This window comes from Schistocerca americana, chromosome 11, assembly GCF_021461395.2.
Source record: "Schistocerca americana isolate TAMUIC-IGC-003095 chromosome 11, iqSchAmer2.1, whole genome shotgun sequence".
Classification (NCBI taxonomy): Eukaryota; Metazoa; Arthropoda; class Insecta; order Orthoptera; family Acrididae; genus Schistocerca; species Schistocerca americana.
In genome coordinates, this window is record NC_060129.1 from 29,262,467 (window position 1) to 29,280,050 (window position 17,584).

At 40.2% G+C, this 17,584-nt stretch overlaps 1 protein-coding gene across 1 annotated transcript in view; it reads right to left on the reverse strand.

Moving 5' to 3' along the window:
- LOC124553987 (zinc finger protein 227-like) overlaps nt 1-16,952 on the reverse strand; it is a 186,390-nt gene extending 169,438 nt beyond the window's left edge. Inside the window, exons 1-2 of the mRNA XM_047128011.1 lie at nt 16,831-16,952; nt 15,106-15,194 (exon numbers count right to left, since the gene is read on the reverse strand). Of these exons, the coding sequence (XP_046983967.1) occupies nt 15,106-15,177 (72 nt within the window). The 5' untranslated portion in view covers nt 15,178-15,194; nt 16,831-16,952. The remainder of the gene's footprint in view (nt 1-15,105; nt 15,195-16,830) is intronic.
- Nucleotides 16,953-17,584: the final 632 nt, after the last annotated feature.

Genomic DNA, 17,584 nt, shown 5'->3' on the forward strand with positions numbered 1-17,584 from the left:
GGAATGAGAACAAATGAAACAGTGATAGCATAGGAAGAAAATCATTAAACTGATATTGGGATCTGTTGAGGATGTTAGATAATTAGCAGCCAAAGAATAATTTTTTATTGGAAATCGTCTTACTGATAGAAACAAAGTAGACCACTTAACTTTCAGAAAGAGTATATCGACAAAATAATGAAGCAAAATGGTGTACGCAAAGAAGATGCCTTGAAGAGAGATGCTGGGCAAAAGATAGAAAGAATACAGCAACATCTTATTAATTGATCTTTGCATTAATTAACTGCCTACAATAATACTAATATACTAGTACAAATAATGATCATTATGATTTTATTATTATTACTATCTGAGGCATGGCGGGCTACCTCTTTGAATTGAATTCCCATCCTGCACCTGGTGATGTCACTTCTTTGGCTTGGAGCTCGGGGCGCCATGGGGCACAATAAGAGCCACGCAGGGTAAGTCAAAAGTATTTGCCATTCAGCCACAATTGACAGAATGGAGTGACTAATAGCCCTTCAAAAGTTCTGTCAAGTTAATAATTGCAGGCACAGGTGTTAATGAAAGACAGTACATTGGTGTGGTCTTGGCTATCTGTATTTGCTATTTGTTCTTCTCTGTGGAAGTCACATTATGCAACAAGCTTTCTCATCTGAAAAACTGCACGATTTCAGTTGTGTTGCATGACTTAATACCTTGTGGCATTGCTTTGGAGGGGTTTAGGGCAGTGTCTAGCAACTAGACAAGCTTGTTATTGCTATTCAATTCCCCATGTTTAGCAGTGGATTCGATGATTTGGTATTCCTGAATACTGTTTTAAGCGTGACCATGTTTAGCCTTAGACCGAGTTTATGATGAGAATCATCTGACGAGTCCATTGATCTACCCAACTATCGTGGCCGTGCAGTTGTATTAAGTGAGAATGACAGTGGAATTTAGATGCTCCTTAGTCTGCTCCAGTTTTCTACTGTTGTGGCACACTTTGATTGTTTTGGACTTGGACTCAGGGCATGCTTATCATGCTGTGGTTGTTAACATTGCCTCTGTATATCAGCCTCTTGGAATTCACCACTGCCAGCTACCGATAGGCTGCTTTCACTCAAGTTGCGTAAATCACTATTCGAAAATTGTACTAAAATTTTGTACATTTTGATTTTTGGGGGTTTGTTGGGTCGAGTGCCTTTGCTGTACATACTGTCGAGCACTGTTAGAATGGTCACATGCTGATCATCTCTATGTGAATCACACGTCACATTCAGATGTCATCCAGACTTGTGAAAATATAGCCTGTTGGTAGGTAACAGGCACATTTGACGCTCAGAGACTGGAACAAGCAAACATGTGTAAAACCATCAAGTGTTACTGAGCTCTGAATGTTTTTCATGTTCGTTCACTGGCCATTTGTGAGGTGGAGAGTGAAAGAAATTTATTCCATCTCTGGGTGAGTTACTGCTTACCAGATTTAATTGTTCAAGTGTTTGTTATTTTAAAGTTGTCATGAAGTGAGCTTTTCTCACCTGTTATTTATTTACTGCTACAAGTAGGTTCTGACTACTAATTACTGGTTCTCCTTTTTAAAGGGTGTTCTTGAGCTGCTATGCATGCACATTTACATACTGAATCACTTAGGGATTTTCTACAGTATCCCTTAATAGAATTTTCACTGTGTCTGAAGCCAGTTACATCGATCAGTGCACGCTCATTCTCTTTTTAATTACTTAACTGCTCACTGGTGCAAGATTTAGAAACTTGCTCTGTCTGTCTGCCTGAAGGTAGCTCTAGAAATCAGTGCACCTGTTTACTTTATTAAATTATCTAGATGCACTTGGAGGTGTATTTTAAGAATTTCCTTTTTCTAGGGGTCCCGAGGCAGCTATAAATTGCTCTGTCTTCCAGTATAGCTATTCAGTTTTAACCTTTGAGATGAGTTATGCTTCTGTGTTGTCTTAAAGAGCCATCTGTTTCCAGATAATTATTTGTTGAAGCATTTTCTCATTTGCGGTTTGTGAAGATGGAAATTTTGAATCTAAAATCTAAGAACTGGTGTCAGACACAGCTTTAGTCGTTAACTATTGCTTTATTTAAATTGTCACTAAACTAAGGTGTGTAATGTCTTAAATTTGAAAGTTCGGAGTGGTGTTTGTAATCCTGCTAATGTATCAGACTTAAGTTATTATTCTTAAATAAAAACATTTTAATAAACAATGGAGACTCATGTGAACCCCAATCCATCTAGTTGTTCCTCTTAATTTCCCCTTTTCCTTCTGGATGTTTGGTTGGTAACAGGTGATGGTTATTTTCCTGGAAGTAAAGGGGGAAGGTGTCATACTGTCATTCACCACGAGGTGTGTGTTTGCAGGTATCCACTGCGGAACATGGGGCCCCACAACTGTCCCAGTTTGTCCTCATTGAAAAATCAACAGTTTATCTACGAATTAAAAGTTTGTCAGCTTCCATGTAAGGGCGGTGTGCCCAACTTGTGGACGACCCCTTGGTGATTAGTACCAACTGCACCATGGAGGTATATGTTGCACTAGCTGCCTGAGCTCTGGCCATGACAATCTTGTGTCAGAATGTAGTGTGTTTAGAAAGTAGTCAGCCCCATCATAAGCAAATACATATAATTCAGGCACAATTGATCCATTGGGATAATCACTTGTGCGGTATTGCACAATATAGTCTCTATTCTGAGCAGATTACATTAGCTCTGCAGTTACAGGGACAGCTGCCTTTGTTTAGACAAATTAGGAGCAATAGGTGGTGAACAAGATTCTCCCACCGACATGTAACTGCTGGAAGTAGTAGGAATGCTACGGACACCTATAAGGACCTCAGGAGAATTCATTTGGGAAATTGCCATACCAAATAATGTTACTGCTGCAAGCTATAATGGAACTTTCAATGTAGAATTTAAAGACAGGTAAAATCCATCATATGGATCATGGTCAAATTTATGTTTCATGCTGACACTTTGGCCATCGCTGACAATGTTGTTGTTCAGATGCTGTACCCCCTGTGTTAAGCCATGTTTTCAATCGAATTTTACATGAAAGTGCAACATCAAGGGTGTTGTAAAAATCAATTATTGGCCTGAAATTGTCACCTCATATTAAGAGGCTACTCAGGCATAAACATTTTTGGCTATTGCAGTTTCCTCATGAACCTTTTCCTAGGTTCATAGATGAATGCATATGGCCATTCCATACCTGGAACTGCATGTCACAGAGATACAAATACTCAATAATATATTACAGAAAATGTGGCCACAGGACTGTTCATGGAATACCTTCGCTAATAAATGCACATCTTTTACTGAATTAGAGGCTTTGGTGTCCGCTATTGAAGTCCGAGTTTCGCAGACCAGCAGTGATGGGGGTTTAAGTGTCATTATCAGGATGGGGATTGAGATTCCAAGCAATTTAAAAGGGGACCACCCATAAGAAAAAAGTGTAGGATGTGTTTCCAGCGTAACAAAGAGTGGCATTTTGTATGGTGATGTCTGGTAACATGGAAGGAGAATCAAACAGCCGACATCACACAGAATGGAAGAGGCACGGTAGTGTTCTACTGCCTAAGGGCTGGATCTGTGCCAAGTCCGAGGTACGGGAACCCCTGCCTTATTTTTGGGTACAACTTAACCAGGAACGAATGTGCACGCTCCTCAACTCTGGTAGTTCAGTTTCTCGTTTAAATTATCTGTGGCATTTGAAGTTCCGCCATACCTGTGCATTGCCTTGTTTGCATCTGTCCTCCCAATGTTGAGCTCTCACTGGGCACATGTTGCCTGTGGTTGGCAAAACTGAGTATTGGAAAATTTTCTTGGCCTGTGAAGTGGATAGTAACTAAAAATCTTTCAGTGAACTTAATTTTGCAGTGTGTTTTTGTAAGTGGTAGTGGGTTTGTGCTAGTTTGTCAAGGCAGGGTTGTTTATTTTAAATTTAACCCAGCTGAAACATTCACATTGTGCTCCTGTCAGGTTGCCACAGGAATTCATAGTGTGTTACCGCAATGTTTGCCATTACAGCTCAGTCACCTTCACCCAGTAGAGGTGATGCTGGTACTGGAAATTTTTGATCGGTTACCACAGATGTTAACTAACAGAATGGACATCACTGATAAAATCCAGTACAAGATTTGCCTTACAAATGACATTCCAGAGAGGTTATCTCCATCAAGGATGATATGTATATGTACTTTGATTAATAATGTGTTGTTCAATGCAGTCATCAGGCCCTCAACTTCAGCCTATGCTTCTACCATATTCTCAGTATCTATGGGCAGCAGTGGGGTGTTTCATCCTGTTGTGGGTTATTGTGCAGTTAATGAGAACGCAGTTTTGGAATCTGTGCCACTTCCCAATCTGCATAATTCTTTTACTTGGTTCAGTCAGGCTCAGTATTTTGCTGTCCTGGATCTCAATCTCGCATATTATCAGATCATGTTAACAGAGGATTTCAAGTATATTACTGCCTGCTGTACAGATTGGAACCTCCACAATTTTAACAGGGTGCCCTTTGGTTTTCCAACGGGAGTTACCATTATGTCTTGCCTTCTAGATTGTGTTTTTGGTGATTTCACATTCAAGTGAGTCTCTAATTACCTAGATGGCATGGTTGTTTACAGTTCTAGTCTGTCTGAAAACCTGCAACATCTTGAGGCAGTTCTGGTTTACCAGAGGGAGGTGGGACTTACTGTGAAGCCATCTAAAATGACACTGGCACATAGGTTTCATCCTTGGGACATCTTAGTTTCACTGATTGGATTGAAATTGACCAGGAGCATACTAGTGATTTGCGAAAATTTCCAGCTCCTAGAAATAAGAAAGCTGTGGCCCGGTTCATAGGCATGACAAATTTTTTCGAAAGTCTGTGCCGAATTTTATTAAATTAGTGGGGTGCCTTAACGATTTAAGAAATTTCACATGGGATGAAAGTCATCCAGAATCTTCTGAAGCCATTAAGGTGGTGCTTAGTAACCCACTAGTATTAGACATACCAAATTTTGAGGTCATGTTCTTCTTGCAGACAGACACCTAATTCTTCTGGAGTAGAAAGTGGTAGCTGTCCTCCTACAGGAACAGAATGGCAGGGGAGGTGTTGCATGTTGATGCCCTATAGCAATGCACCTTGGTAACTTTCACCTGCGGAGATGAAATATTCTATGTATGAATGGGAAGCTTGGCGGTTATGTTTGCCCTTAAGAAATTCAGATTTTATTTTGAACACCAGGAATTTTGTTTGGGGACTGACAATCAAGCCCTTAGTTAGGTTTTGGCTCATTATTTCCATAATACCCTCTTAGGCATTTATAAAACTGTTGTCAAGATCAGACGACACATCACCTGGTCCTCCCTGTATAAGCAAGCCTGGAGGTTGGTGGGGTCAAGTTCACTCAACATGTCACCTGGTCCTCCCTGAATAAGGCTGTCCAGAGGTTGGTGGAGGAGTGTGAGAGCCGTAAGGGAGCTGAGCCCAACTTGAATTCCCTCAAGTGGCTTTTAGAGCCTACCTGTTAGGAATGCCTGATGGATTAACTTTGTATGGATTATATAGGTCCACTTCATCAAGTGTGTGTGTGTATTAGGCACCTACTAGTTATCATGGATGACTTTTCTCGTTTTTTTGACACATTCCGAGCAGAGAAATGACATTCCTGGCAGCTGGCCAGCATTTGTTATGAATTTTTTCTGTTTCCAGGCCACCGAGGATGCTTGATAGCTTCTGTTTCCCAGCTATTTGTGAGGTTCTGCTTTGACAATGGAATTAAAGATGTGACCACAAATCCTTTTACCAGCATACTTTGCTGACCAGGTGAACTGCAAGTTGAAGGCTGTGCTTATCTTTCACAACAAGGCTCAGACAACGTGGCTCAATTTTATCTTTAACACTGCACAACCCAAGTCCCTGGAGGCTGGTCCAGTATCCCTTATGTTAGCACATCCAGTCAATTTTCCTCTTGTCAACCTGTAGTCAATCAATGATTTGCTTCAAGAACAAGTCACCCTAGCAGTAACACAGCACAACTGGAGCCAGGCTAGACACAATACCAAAATTGCCTGTCACAGGTTATCCATCTGTTAGTCAGGGGCTAAACGGTTCATTGGAAAGGCTGGGGACACAGTGTTAGTCCGAAACCCTAATATTGCTGAAAAGGGGGAGTTAGGGTTCGATAGCAAGCTAGCTCCTCAGTTGTTGGGACCCTGTTAGATTGTCAGGGTGGTGAGTTCGGCAAACCTCCTGGTTCTGAATTTATGGACGAGTAAAGCCTCACACATGCACATTACTCATATCAAGGAGAGGCATATGTAAAGGGCTCCTTAATGGTGGGGACGGGGCATTTTGGTTTGGTGGAGGAGGCTGAACCACAGTGGGCTCCCTCTTCGAATTCGAGCCCCATGTGCCTGGCAGATGTCACTTCTCACAGCTCAGAGCTCGTGGCAACAGTGGGCATTGTGGAGCAACAATGGGTGTAGAGGAACAGCAGTGGATCTCATGGGCAGTCGGTGTCTTGAAGCTGGACTGGAGGGCGAGTCATGCAGGGCTCATGGGCAGCATGTACTGTTTAGCCGAACTTTATGTGGCAGTATCATTATACCATCACAATCATTACAATAAAACAACCTTCTTTCAATACTGGTAACTGCCATAGGCTGATCAGCCCAAGATTATCATCACTCATCTAAAAGCTGGTATGTACACCTCTGGCACAGACAACAGTAGGGAGACATAGTGGCACAGAAGCAATGAGGCCTTCATAGATCACTGGAGGAACTTGGAACCATATTTATACAATCAGGCCACTTCATTCCCATAAATTCTGGAAGGGGGGATGATCTCTGACGTTATGTTAAATCACATCCCAGATCTGTTCAACCAGGTTCAGCGCTGGCGAGTTGGGTTGCCAACACATCAATTGGAACTCACCACTATGTTCCTGAAACCACTCGATCACACTCATGGCCTTGTGAAATGGTGCATTGTTATCATGAAAAATGCCACACTCAATGCAAATACTTTCAGAAAAGACTTCCTGACACTTAAAACGTTTACTCAATGGGAAACATGATCATCACAAAGGAGTGGACCTAACATGAACCATGGACCGTGGCACTGGTAGCGAGGCTTGCGTGCCTCAGCAATACAGATAGTCATTCCGTAGGTGCAACCCCAACGGAGGGGTATCTGTTGTGGGGCCAGACAAACATGTGGTCCCTTAAGAGGGGCAGCAGTCTTTTCAGTAGCTGCAGGGGTGACAGTCAGGATGAATGACTGATCTGGTCTTGTAACATTAACCAAAACAGCCTTGCTGTGCTGGTACTGTAAATGGATGAAAGCAAGGGGAAAATATAGCCGTAATTTTTCACGAGGGGATGCGACTTTACTGTCGATTAAATGATGATGGTGTCCTCTTGGGTAAAATATTCCGGAAGTCAAATAGTCCCCCATTCAGATCTCCAGGATGACATCGTTATCAGGAGACAGAAAACTTATGTTCTACAAATTGGAACATGGAATGTCAGACCCTTTAATCAGGCAGGCAGGTTAGAAAATTTAAAAAGGGAAATGGATAGGGTAAAGATAAATATGGTGGGAATTGGTTAAGTTTGATGGCATGAGGAATAAGACTTCTGGTCAGATGAATACAGGATTATAAATACAAAATCACATAGGGGTAATGGAGGAGTAGGTTTAAAAATGAATAAAAAACAGGAGTGTGGGTAAGCTACTATGAACAGCATAGTGAATGCAGTATTGTAGCCAAGATAGACACAAAGCCCACACTTACCACAGTAGTACAAGTTCATATGCCCATATGCCAACTAGGTCCCCAGATGATGAAGAGATTAAAGAAATGTATGACGAGATAAAAGAAATTATTCAGATAACGAAGAGAGGCGAAAATTTAATAGACATAGGGGATTGGAATTCAGTAGTAGGAAAAGGAAGAGAAGGAAAAGGAGGAGGTGAATATGGAATGTGGGTAAGGAATGAAAGAGGAAGCCGTCTGGTAGAATTTTGCACAGAGCACAACTTCATCATAAAGCTTCGGGCCACTCCCAAAAACTTACTTTTTCATATTTGGTGCATATCAGAGACATCAGTAGTCATTATACATCATGAGAGAGCAAAATGGGGCACTCCGTGGAGCTCATTGACTTTGAGTGTGGTCAGGTGATAGGGTGTCATTGGTGTCACATGTCTGTATGCGAGCTTTCCACACTCCTGAACATTCCTACGTCCACTGTTTCTGATGAGATAGTGAAGTGGAAGCATGAAGGGACACATGCAGCATAAAAGCATACAGGTCAATCTTGTCTGCTGACTGAAAGATACCGCCGACATTTGGAGAAGGTTGTAATGTGTAATAAGCAGATATCTATCCAGACCTGAAAGAACTGCAAAAAGGTAGGAATTGTAAGAGATGGGATCTGGATAAAGTGAAAGGATCAGAGATTGTAGAGTGTTTCAGAAAGCACTAGGGAACCATTGACAATGACATGGGTAAGAGATACAGCAGAAGAGGAAGGGTAGCTTTGAGAGATAACTAGTGAAAGTAGCAGAGGATCAAGTAGGTAAAAAGATGAGGCTATTAGAAATCCTTGGGTAACAGAAGAGATACTGAATTTAATAGATGAATGGTGAAAATATAAAAATGCAGTAAATGAAGCAGGCTGAAAGGAATACAAACGTTTCAAAAATGAGATCGACAGGAAGTGCAAAATGGCTCAGCAGGGATGGTAACAGGACAAATTTAAGGATGTAGAGGCATATATGACTAGGGGTAAGACAAACACTGCCTACTGGAATACTGAAGAGACCTATAGAGGGTCTATACAAGGGCGCTGCACTTGCGGGCAATATTTTGAAAATGGAAGAGAACGTAGATGAGGATGAAATGGGAGATACGATACTGCGTGAAGAATTTGACAGTGCTGAAAGACATAAGTTGAAACAAGGCCCTGGGAGGAGACAACATCCATTAAAACTACTGATAGCCTTGGGACAGCCAGCCTTGAAAAAACTCTTCCATCTGGTCATAAAAATGTATGAGACAGGCAAAATACCCCCAGACTTCAAGAAGAATATAATAATTGCAATTCCAAAGAAAGCAAATGTTGACAGGCATGAAAATTACCGATGTATCAGTTTAATAAGTCATGGCTGTAGAATACTAACATGAATTCTGTACAGTCGAATGGAAAAACTGGTAGGTGCTGACCTCAGGGAAGATTAGTTTCGATTCTGTAGAAACGTTGGAACACGTGAGGCAATACCGACCCTATGATTTATCTTAGATGATAGATGAAGGAAAGACAAACCTACATTTCTATTATTTGTAAACTTAAAGAAGCTTTCGACAATGTTGACTGGCATACTCTCTTTCAATTCTGAAGGTGGCAGTCATCAAATGCAGGGAGTGAAAGGCTATTTACAATTTGTACAGAAACCAGATGGCAGTTATAAAAGGGGAGGAGCGAAAGGGAAGCAGTGGTTGGGAAGGGAGTGAAACAGGGTTTTAGCCTATCCCTGGTGTCGCTCAGTCTGCATATTGAGCAAACAATAAAGGGAACAAATGAAAAATTTTGAGTAGGAATTAAAATCCAGGGAGGAGAAATAAAAACTTTGAGGTTAGTCAATGACATTGTAATTCTGTCAGAGACAGTAAAGGGCCTGGAAGATCAGTTGAACAGAATGGACAGCACATTCAAAGAGGGATATAAGACGAACATCAACAAAAGCAAAACAAGAATAATGGAATGTAGTCGAATTAAATTGGGTGATGATGACAGAATTACATTATGAAATAAGACAATTAAGGTAATAGATAAGTTTTGCTATTTGGGGAGCAAAATAACTGACGAAGGTTGAAGTAGAGAGAATATAAAATGTAGTCTGGCAGTGCCAAGGACAGCATTTCTGAAGAAGAGAAATTTGTTCACATTGAGCACACATTTAAGTGTTAGGAAGTCTTTTCAGAAAGTATTTGCGTTGAGTGTATCCATGTATGGAAGTGAAACATGGACGATAAATAGTTTAGACAAGAAGAGAACAGAAGCTTTCGAAATGTGGTGCTACAGAAGAATGCTGAAGATTAGATGGGTAGATTATGTGACTAATGAGGAGATACTGAATAGAATTGGGGAGAAGAGGAATTTGTGGCACAACTTAACTATAGGGTGGCGTACAAAATGTGTTACCAATTGTTTCTTTTACAATTTACACCACACATTAGATACTCCGCTGGGATCTCTACAGCAGTACCAGCAGAGCTTGGAAAAACAAATGAGTTACGAAATGACATGTAATTCACGATACTGCCACTAGGAGACTAGTAACCAGCAATGGCTGACAATGGAAGACTGACAACACAGCAACGATCGGCAATTGTGTTACTTTTTCATGAAACGAAAAGCCATGTTGTGACTCAGAGGCGTTTTCGACAACAGTTTAACACACGATGGGTCCCTTGCAAAAAGACCATTCATGGGTTGTACGATAAATTTGTACAGGAAGGAACAGTATTGGAATCGAAGTGACCTCAGACTAAGCCTGTTTGTTCGCCAGAGAATATTTAAGCAGTACGAGTTGCTGTACAGAGAAGTCCCGGGAAATTGTGTAGAGAGGCAGCAGTGCAACTGGGAATACCCAGTCGCTCCATTCAATGCATTCTTAAAAGTGGCCTCCACATGTACCCATACAAGATGACCTGTGCACAGAAGCTCACTGAAGAACACAAGCAGCAGAGACTACTGTTTGCTCAGTGGGTGGAGGATAGCGATGAAACTCTCAACAACGTTTGGTTTTCAGATGAGGCGCATTTTCATTTAGATGGTGTGGTTAACAAACAAAATGTACACTTTTGGGCCACTGAAAACCCACAAGTGCTTCATGAATGACATTATGCTCCGAGGATTACAGCGTGGGCAGCAATTTCCAGTCACGGACTTACTGGACCCTTTTTCTTTGAAGAAACTGAACAGCGAACGTTATTTGAGCATGCTTCGCAATAGATTCATTCCACAGCTTCTTGCTACTGCCTTGCCCTTCAACACACAGTGATTCATGCAAGATGGAGCAAGGCCACATACTGCAAACACTGTGTTGGGAGTTTTTACACAAGCATTTCGACATGCGGATCATTTCACTCAGGTTTCCAGGTTGCTTCAATGATGGACAAAATTGGCCCCCCAATAGTCCAGACCTCAATCCATGTGACTCTTTTCTTTGGGGGTACCTAAAGGAAAAAAATTTCCTGAAATGTCCACGTGATTTAATGGAGCTCAGAAGACTTATTCTTTAAGCTTTCAGTGAAATTAGGGAAGACATGTGCTGTAGGGTACTCACTAACTTCAGCGTTCCTTTGAAGAAAGTTGGGAAACAAAATGGTGGGCATATTGAGCATGTACTGAGTTAGAACAAATCTCCATGGACGGCTCTTCATTATAGCATATGTTCCTTTCGGATTGTATTGACAATAAAGTTTATATTCAAAAACAAAATGGTAACACATTTCGTGCGCCACCCTATAGAAGAAGGGACTGGTTGGTAGGACAGGTTCTGAGCCATCAAGGGATCATCGATTTAGTATTGGAGGGAAGGGTGGAGGGTGAAAATCAGAGGGAGACCAATACATGAATACACTAAACAGATTCAGGAAGATGTGGGTTGCAGTAGTTACTCGGGGATGAAGAAGCTTGCACAGGATAGAGTGGCATGGAGAGCTGCATCAATCCAGTCTTGCCACTGAAGAGCACAACAACAACAGAAGGGGTGGATGTGCTTTGCAACCAGTTTACAATACTTCTTTTGTGACACAGTGCCTCACACAAGCTCCACTGGACCCATGGGTGCCTACGTGGTTGTTTCCCAGAGTATAATGGAGGCCCCTACAGTACAGGAGTCAAGAGGCTCTTCCCCTTGTGGGTGACAGAAATGCACCCTCCCAAAGGCACGATGAAGGTATCAGGATTCATCAGACCACGCAGTGCTCGGCCATTGTGCCAACATCCAGCGCCAATAGTTACATACCTATTTCAGTTGTTGTCGATGTCATGGCGTGGGTCATCAGCGGCACAGACTCATCATTAGGAGTGTTTGGAGCATTGTGCATTCAGACACAATTGTACTCTGCCCAGCATTAATGTCTGATGTTAGTTACACCACAGTTTGTTGCCTGTCTTGTTTTACCAGTCTGCCTAGCTTATGATGTCTACCATCTGTGATGAGGAGTACTTGCCCAACCCCATAACGTCTGGCCATGGTCTCACCTTTGTTTTGCCATGTGTTGAAGACAACTGCCGTAGTACCACTTCAACACACGGCAAGCTGTGCAGCTCCCAAAACGTTCATACCAAGCCTTCAGGCCATCAAAATCTGCTCTTGGTCAAACTCAGATTGTGCGCATTTCCTATTTTACAACAAGACAAGATGCTCACTGATACTCCATGCAACGTGTGTGTGTCTGACTAGAAGACAAGGTGAGATGCTATTGCCTGGATGAGTTTATACTGACAGTAGATCAGTGATCATAATGTTTTGGCTGCTGTGTATATGGATTTAGTATTATGACTTCCAAGTGGATGCTGGGCAATGCCAAGGGAACCATTCTGCAACATTTGAGGCAACTGTAAAATGCATCAATTTATTACAAGGGTGTGCCAGAAAATAATGCCTCCAAAATTTTGATTCTGTTCTTAATATCAGTTGTCATGCATATGACACTGTTGATGTTACCACTTTGCTGACACAGTATGCAGCACCCTCCTGATGAACAGTTCTGAAATGCAGGGTGTGTGTGTGTGTGTGTGTGTGTGTGTGTGTGTGTGTGTGTGTGTGTGTGTGTTATTTAACTGTGTCAGCACGTGAGAAAACCCTCAGACAACAGAGCACCAATTCAAATAGTTCATCCACATGTGGAGCACCCTCTCCTTCAGCATGACAATGCCAGACCATACACAACTTTTTTTTTGCACCTGCAACAGTCTGATGCCTTTGATTCATTATTATTGATCATCCTCCATACTGACCCGGTTTGAGCCAATGAATTTTCAACTGTTTGCAAAACTTAAAGAACACTTTCAGGGACTCAACTTTGATAGTGATGAATTAGCGTAAGCGTAGGTGAGGCTGTGGGTCTGCCAACGAAGTCAAGCATTCTACAGTGACGACACCAACAACCTGGTATCTCACTGGGAGAAAGGTGTTCAGTGCCACGGTGACTATGTTTGAAATAAATATACAAACACGAAGAATAAATATACAAACATGAAGAATAAATATGTTAAATATTAAGTTTGTTTTAATTAAAATGCTTCAATAATTTCCGAATAGAAATTTTGTGTCATTACTTTCCAGCATGTGCTCATGCCCAAAATATACACCAATTAAAAATTAACATTTAATTAATTTGGCAAAGAAGGTGGCTTTCAACTGATACAATGTTAAGGTCATAGGGAAGTTCAGTTCATGAACTAACACAGCACACAGAGTATGAGAAGACTTCTTGTAGGTAAAAAGTTACATTATGGGCACCATTTGGATGTTTTGGTTAACATTAGGCTGTGCTACTGATCAATTTGTTACCATATCCTTTACTTGGCTTTCACATTTCTAGACTTTGTCAGCTCACAGCCACACTGCCACTTTTGAACATAGGCTAAGCCTTGAGATGCACTATGAATCAGACTCCCACTACAGCCAATGTTACAAGGGGGGAGTGGGTCTAGAACCACATTTTAACCTTGTATCCTTTGAATAATTCTCCAGTTTAGGTCCAAAGTCAATGGATCTTCAAACTGCTTTTCATTTACATGATGTGTCTTGTGCATACATATCATCCTGAATGCCAAACCATCATTACAGCAGGGTTCAAAGCCAAAGCCTGAACTGTGTTGGGTCTAACCACTCTTTTACTGTATTTAATAAAATTTAGTATATTTATTTTCCTATCATTTCCTCACAGTGATTGTTTAGGATTACTGTTGTGATAATGCCTGTCAAATGAATTGCAAGCTGTTCACATAGTTTGTATAATCTATAATGAAGTACTCACATATATTCAAATGCAAATGCTGCATTAATGCTATCCCAGTACTCCTGCAGTTGCACTCAAGATGTATGTTGAAACAGATTTTTTCGGCACAGATAGTTCACAAGTAGTTTGCGTGATTGTGTCAGTGCGTTCAATTCTCATTTGCAGGATAAAAATACTAGTGGTACCAAGTGAATTTGTTTGCTGCTGATAGGTGAATACCCTACAACCAGTTGCACTACATCAGATTTCAAGTGACATGTATATGTAAGATTATTTACACCAGTAACTGTAACATTGTGACAGTTTCACAAACAATATGAGTAACAATGTGCAGCAAATGCAGAAAGTGGTTATGAACAAACCTGTCAATATTTAATGTGTAGCCCCATGGCTTCATCATAACTTTGCTGCCAACGTACAAATTCATTCTGCTGTGTAACAATTTATGCTTCCATGTGATATTTGTCTGAAATTTAACTTTACTGCTGAGACTTCTACTTACATATTGTTCACATATTCAAAGTAAACAAAATGTACTTCTCAGATTAGTAACCATGCAAGTGTCACTTCAAAATTATTTATAAATAATTTATTTTACATTATCAGTAAATAAATTACAATTCTCATTCCATACCACGATACACTGCAATAATGCATTAACTGCAGCCATACCATTTATAAATTTAATGGCACTGCTAAGGTTCACTACAGTCATAATCATTCTTAAGTTGCACATTAAGCTTGTCATTCAAAAGAAGTGTATCAGAGCAGAATATACCCACTTTATGGCAACCAGTTTATCAGTATAATTGGGTTGTTCATTAAAAAAGTTTTGCATGTTTACTAAACATTAAATTGAAACTCTTGCTCAATTCTATGTGAGGTTTAATACAAGGCTTATTTCAATGCACTGTGCAAAATGTCATATTTAAGACTGAAAGTTCATCAGTTTAGTAAACCGAATTATTCATGTTTCCAGCTGTATGACATCAATTGTACGTATTCACGCATCACACTGCACACAGAAATTAATGAAACCCTGTTAAGAAAAACAAGTAAGCCACTTACTATGAAGTGTAACTCAGTTTGTACTACTTCAGTTTCATCTTTTTTTATCCACTTAGTTGGCTCCTGGTCCATCGCTTCAGTTCTACAGTCTGAAAAGAAAAAGCTATCAGATAAGAAAAGTTTTTGGCCCGCTCAGTTTCTGTTTTTACCATGAGGTATAGCTCAAATGCAGTATTGTCACTCATATATTGCGTGCAGTAAATGGGTGATTACACAGGAAACAGATGCAAAGTGGCTGAGGAAAAGTGTGTTCATTGATATAAACTCATTCACATTTTGCAGGTCATGAAGAGTGAGAACAATCATAAAATAACACGCAATGGAAACTGAGCATTTAAATTTGCTACTGCTTCTTTGTAACACTGGCTCATGGATACCATCCTGTTGTGACAATTATGGAAGATGTGTAATTTTGTGTGCATGCATTAACTTCAGCACTACAAACAATCACAGCAGTCAATAGATTGCAGCGATATTACTTAATAACATCAAATATTTCATTCTATAGTTGGTTCATTGTGTTAATTTCAGTGTGATAGGGACATGAAGAAAATCCGGATATATGGATTGTTTATCAGTGAATATGCATTTTCAATGTAGGCATTACCTTGAAACTTACTTCATCTGTATTCATTCACGGATGTACGCTCAATTTACAGGAAGCATCATCATTTTAGAATCTTTACCTGCTATTAAAGGAAACCAATACCTGCATTGTAGACTGCACTTTGCAATGCGGAAGTTCTCATTCTTATTACCATCAACATTAAACATTGGTTAGCATTTCCTAACAAAACTGATTTACTGAAACGACTTCATACTAACTGTAAATATGATGAATGATCTATTGAGTTCTGATGACATGTAATGCTTTACGTTAGGCAGATTATAGTTAATCTGTACCTTGTATCTCGCCAGTTCGTAAATGATGTTGCAGTACTCTTATACAGAACTCCATTAAAACCCACACACTACAACAAACTGGTATTTACATATGATTACACGAATATTAACGACACGAATAATCAAAGCACAGTGAAAACTAACAAAATGCAACAGAATTGCAGCATTTCCTTTCATGCGAACATACTCAAACCATGAAATGATGTAGTAACTGTGGGCACTTTAAAAAATGCTTACGTTAGCCCTAAGATTTGGAGCCGCTTTATGTCTACATCACATCACAGAAAATTATCATCACAATCATTATTACTGCTAAGTAAGTCAAAATAACCGTACTAACATGGACAACCTTTGAGTTTCACTGTCCGCCTTTTCTCGTTAGCCACGGAGTATATGAGGAGATTACTTCGTAGACACACTGCTCCTGACAGCACGTCACACACTCAGCCGTTTCTTTTACGAAGATACACGTAGCGATTTTAACGGTCAGGCCAAAAACAAGCACTAACAACTCAGGTATTTAGTTGTTACGAACATAACCTGAAAAATTACAACATTCACACACCGTCACCAAGCACACTATAGGTGATGTGATCACAATTAAATACAGAATAAAATCTCATCCTTATGTACCCATTAAAAATTAAAACATAAAAAAGACAGCAGCCTCAAACAGCAGAGTCATCACAAGATATTCGCGAACTAGTACACTCATCAAACTCAACTGTTACTGTGATAGAAATTAAGTACCATGTTAATTTACTTCCGAAACACATTTCTTCACTTATTCTTGTTTGCAGTTTATAAACGCTTATAAATTACCTGGAGAATATTACACACAAATTTCCACAACAGCACGAGGTTGCTGCTGACTACACAGTACACGAAGGGTGACAGTATCGCAGAACCAGCAGATGCATTCAAAACCAGCGTGAATCTTGTCGCTCGTGTGGCCAACAGCAGAATGTTACGTCTTTTTCAGTGAGTGTTACGAGATATGTAATTAACAGTTTTTTCTGTATTTTCTATAGTATTTGCGTGCATTAGTGTGAAATAGACTTGATAAATTGAAGGTTTCGGTTTTTATTTGCGTTTGAATAGGAAAAGCGAAGGACAGCTTCGCGTGTACGCAAACGTTTGTTTACATTCTTAAATTACATTGTTAAATGCGCGGGATCATCAATTAAGTAGTGCACAATACTCAGTATTTACGTTTATTAGTGTCATTTAGACTCGATACATTGAACATAGCAGTTTTTATACATTTTATTAGGTCATTTTTCGCGTGTACGTGAACGTTTGTTTACATTATAAATACGAGGGTTAATCAGTTTAAGTTAGTGTTGGATGCTTAGTATTCACGCTTATTAGTGTCATTTAGGCTCGTTACATTGAAGGTAGCAGTTTTTATACGTTTTATTAGGAAAAGTGAGACTGACGGTGAACTCTAACGCCACTTGCATACGTTTGACTAGCGCAACCTGTGAGCATTAACAGTTAAGTAGACGTAAAATACGTGGTAAATTAGTGTTACACTAAAATGTCTGAGTAAATCAATGTTACAATAAAACTTCTG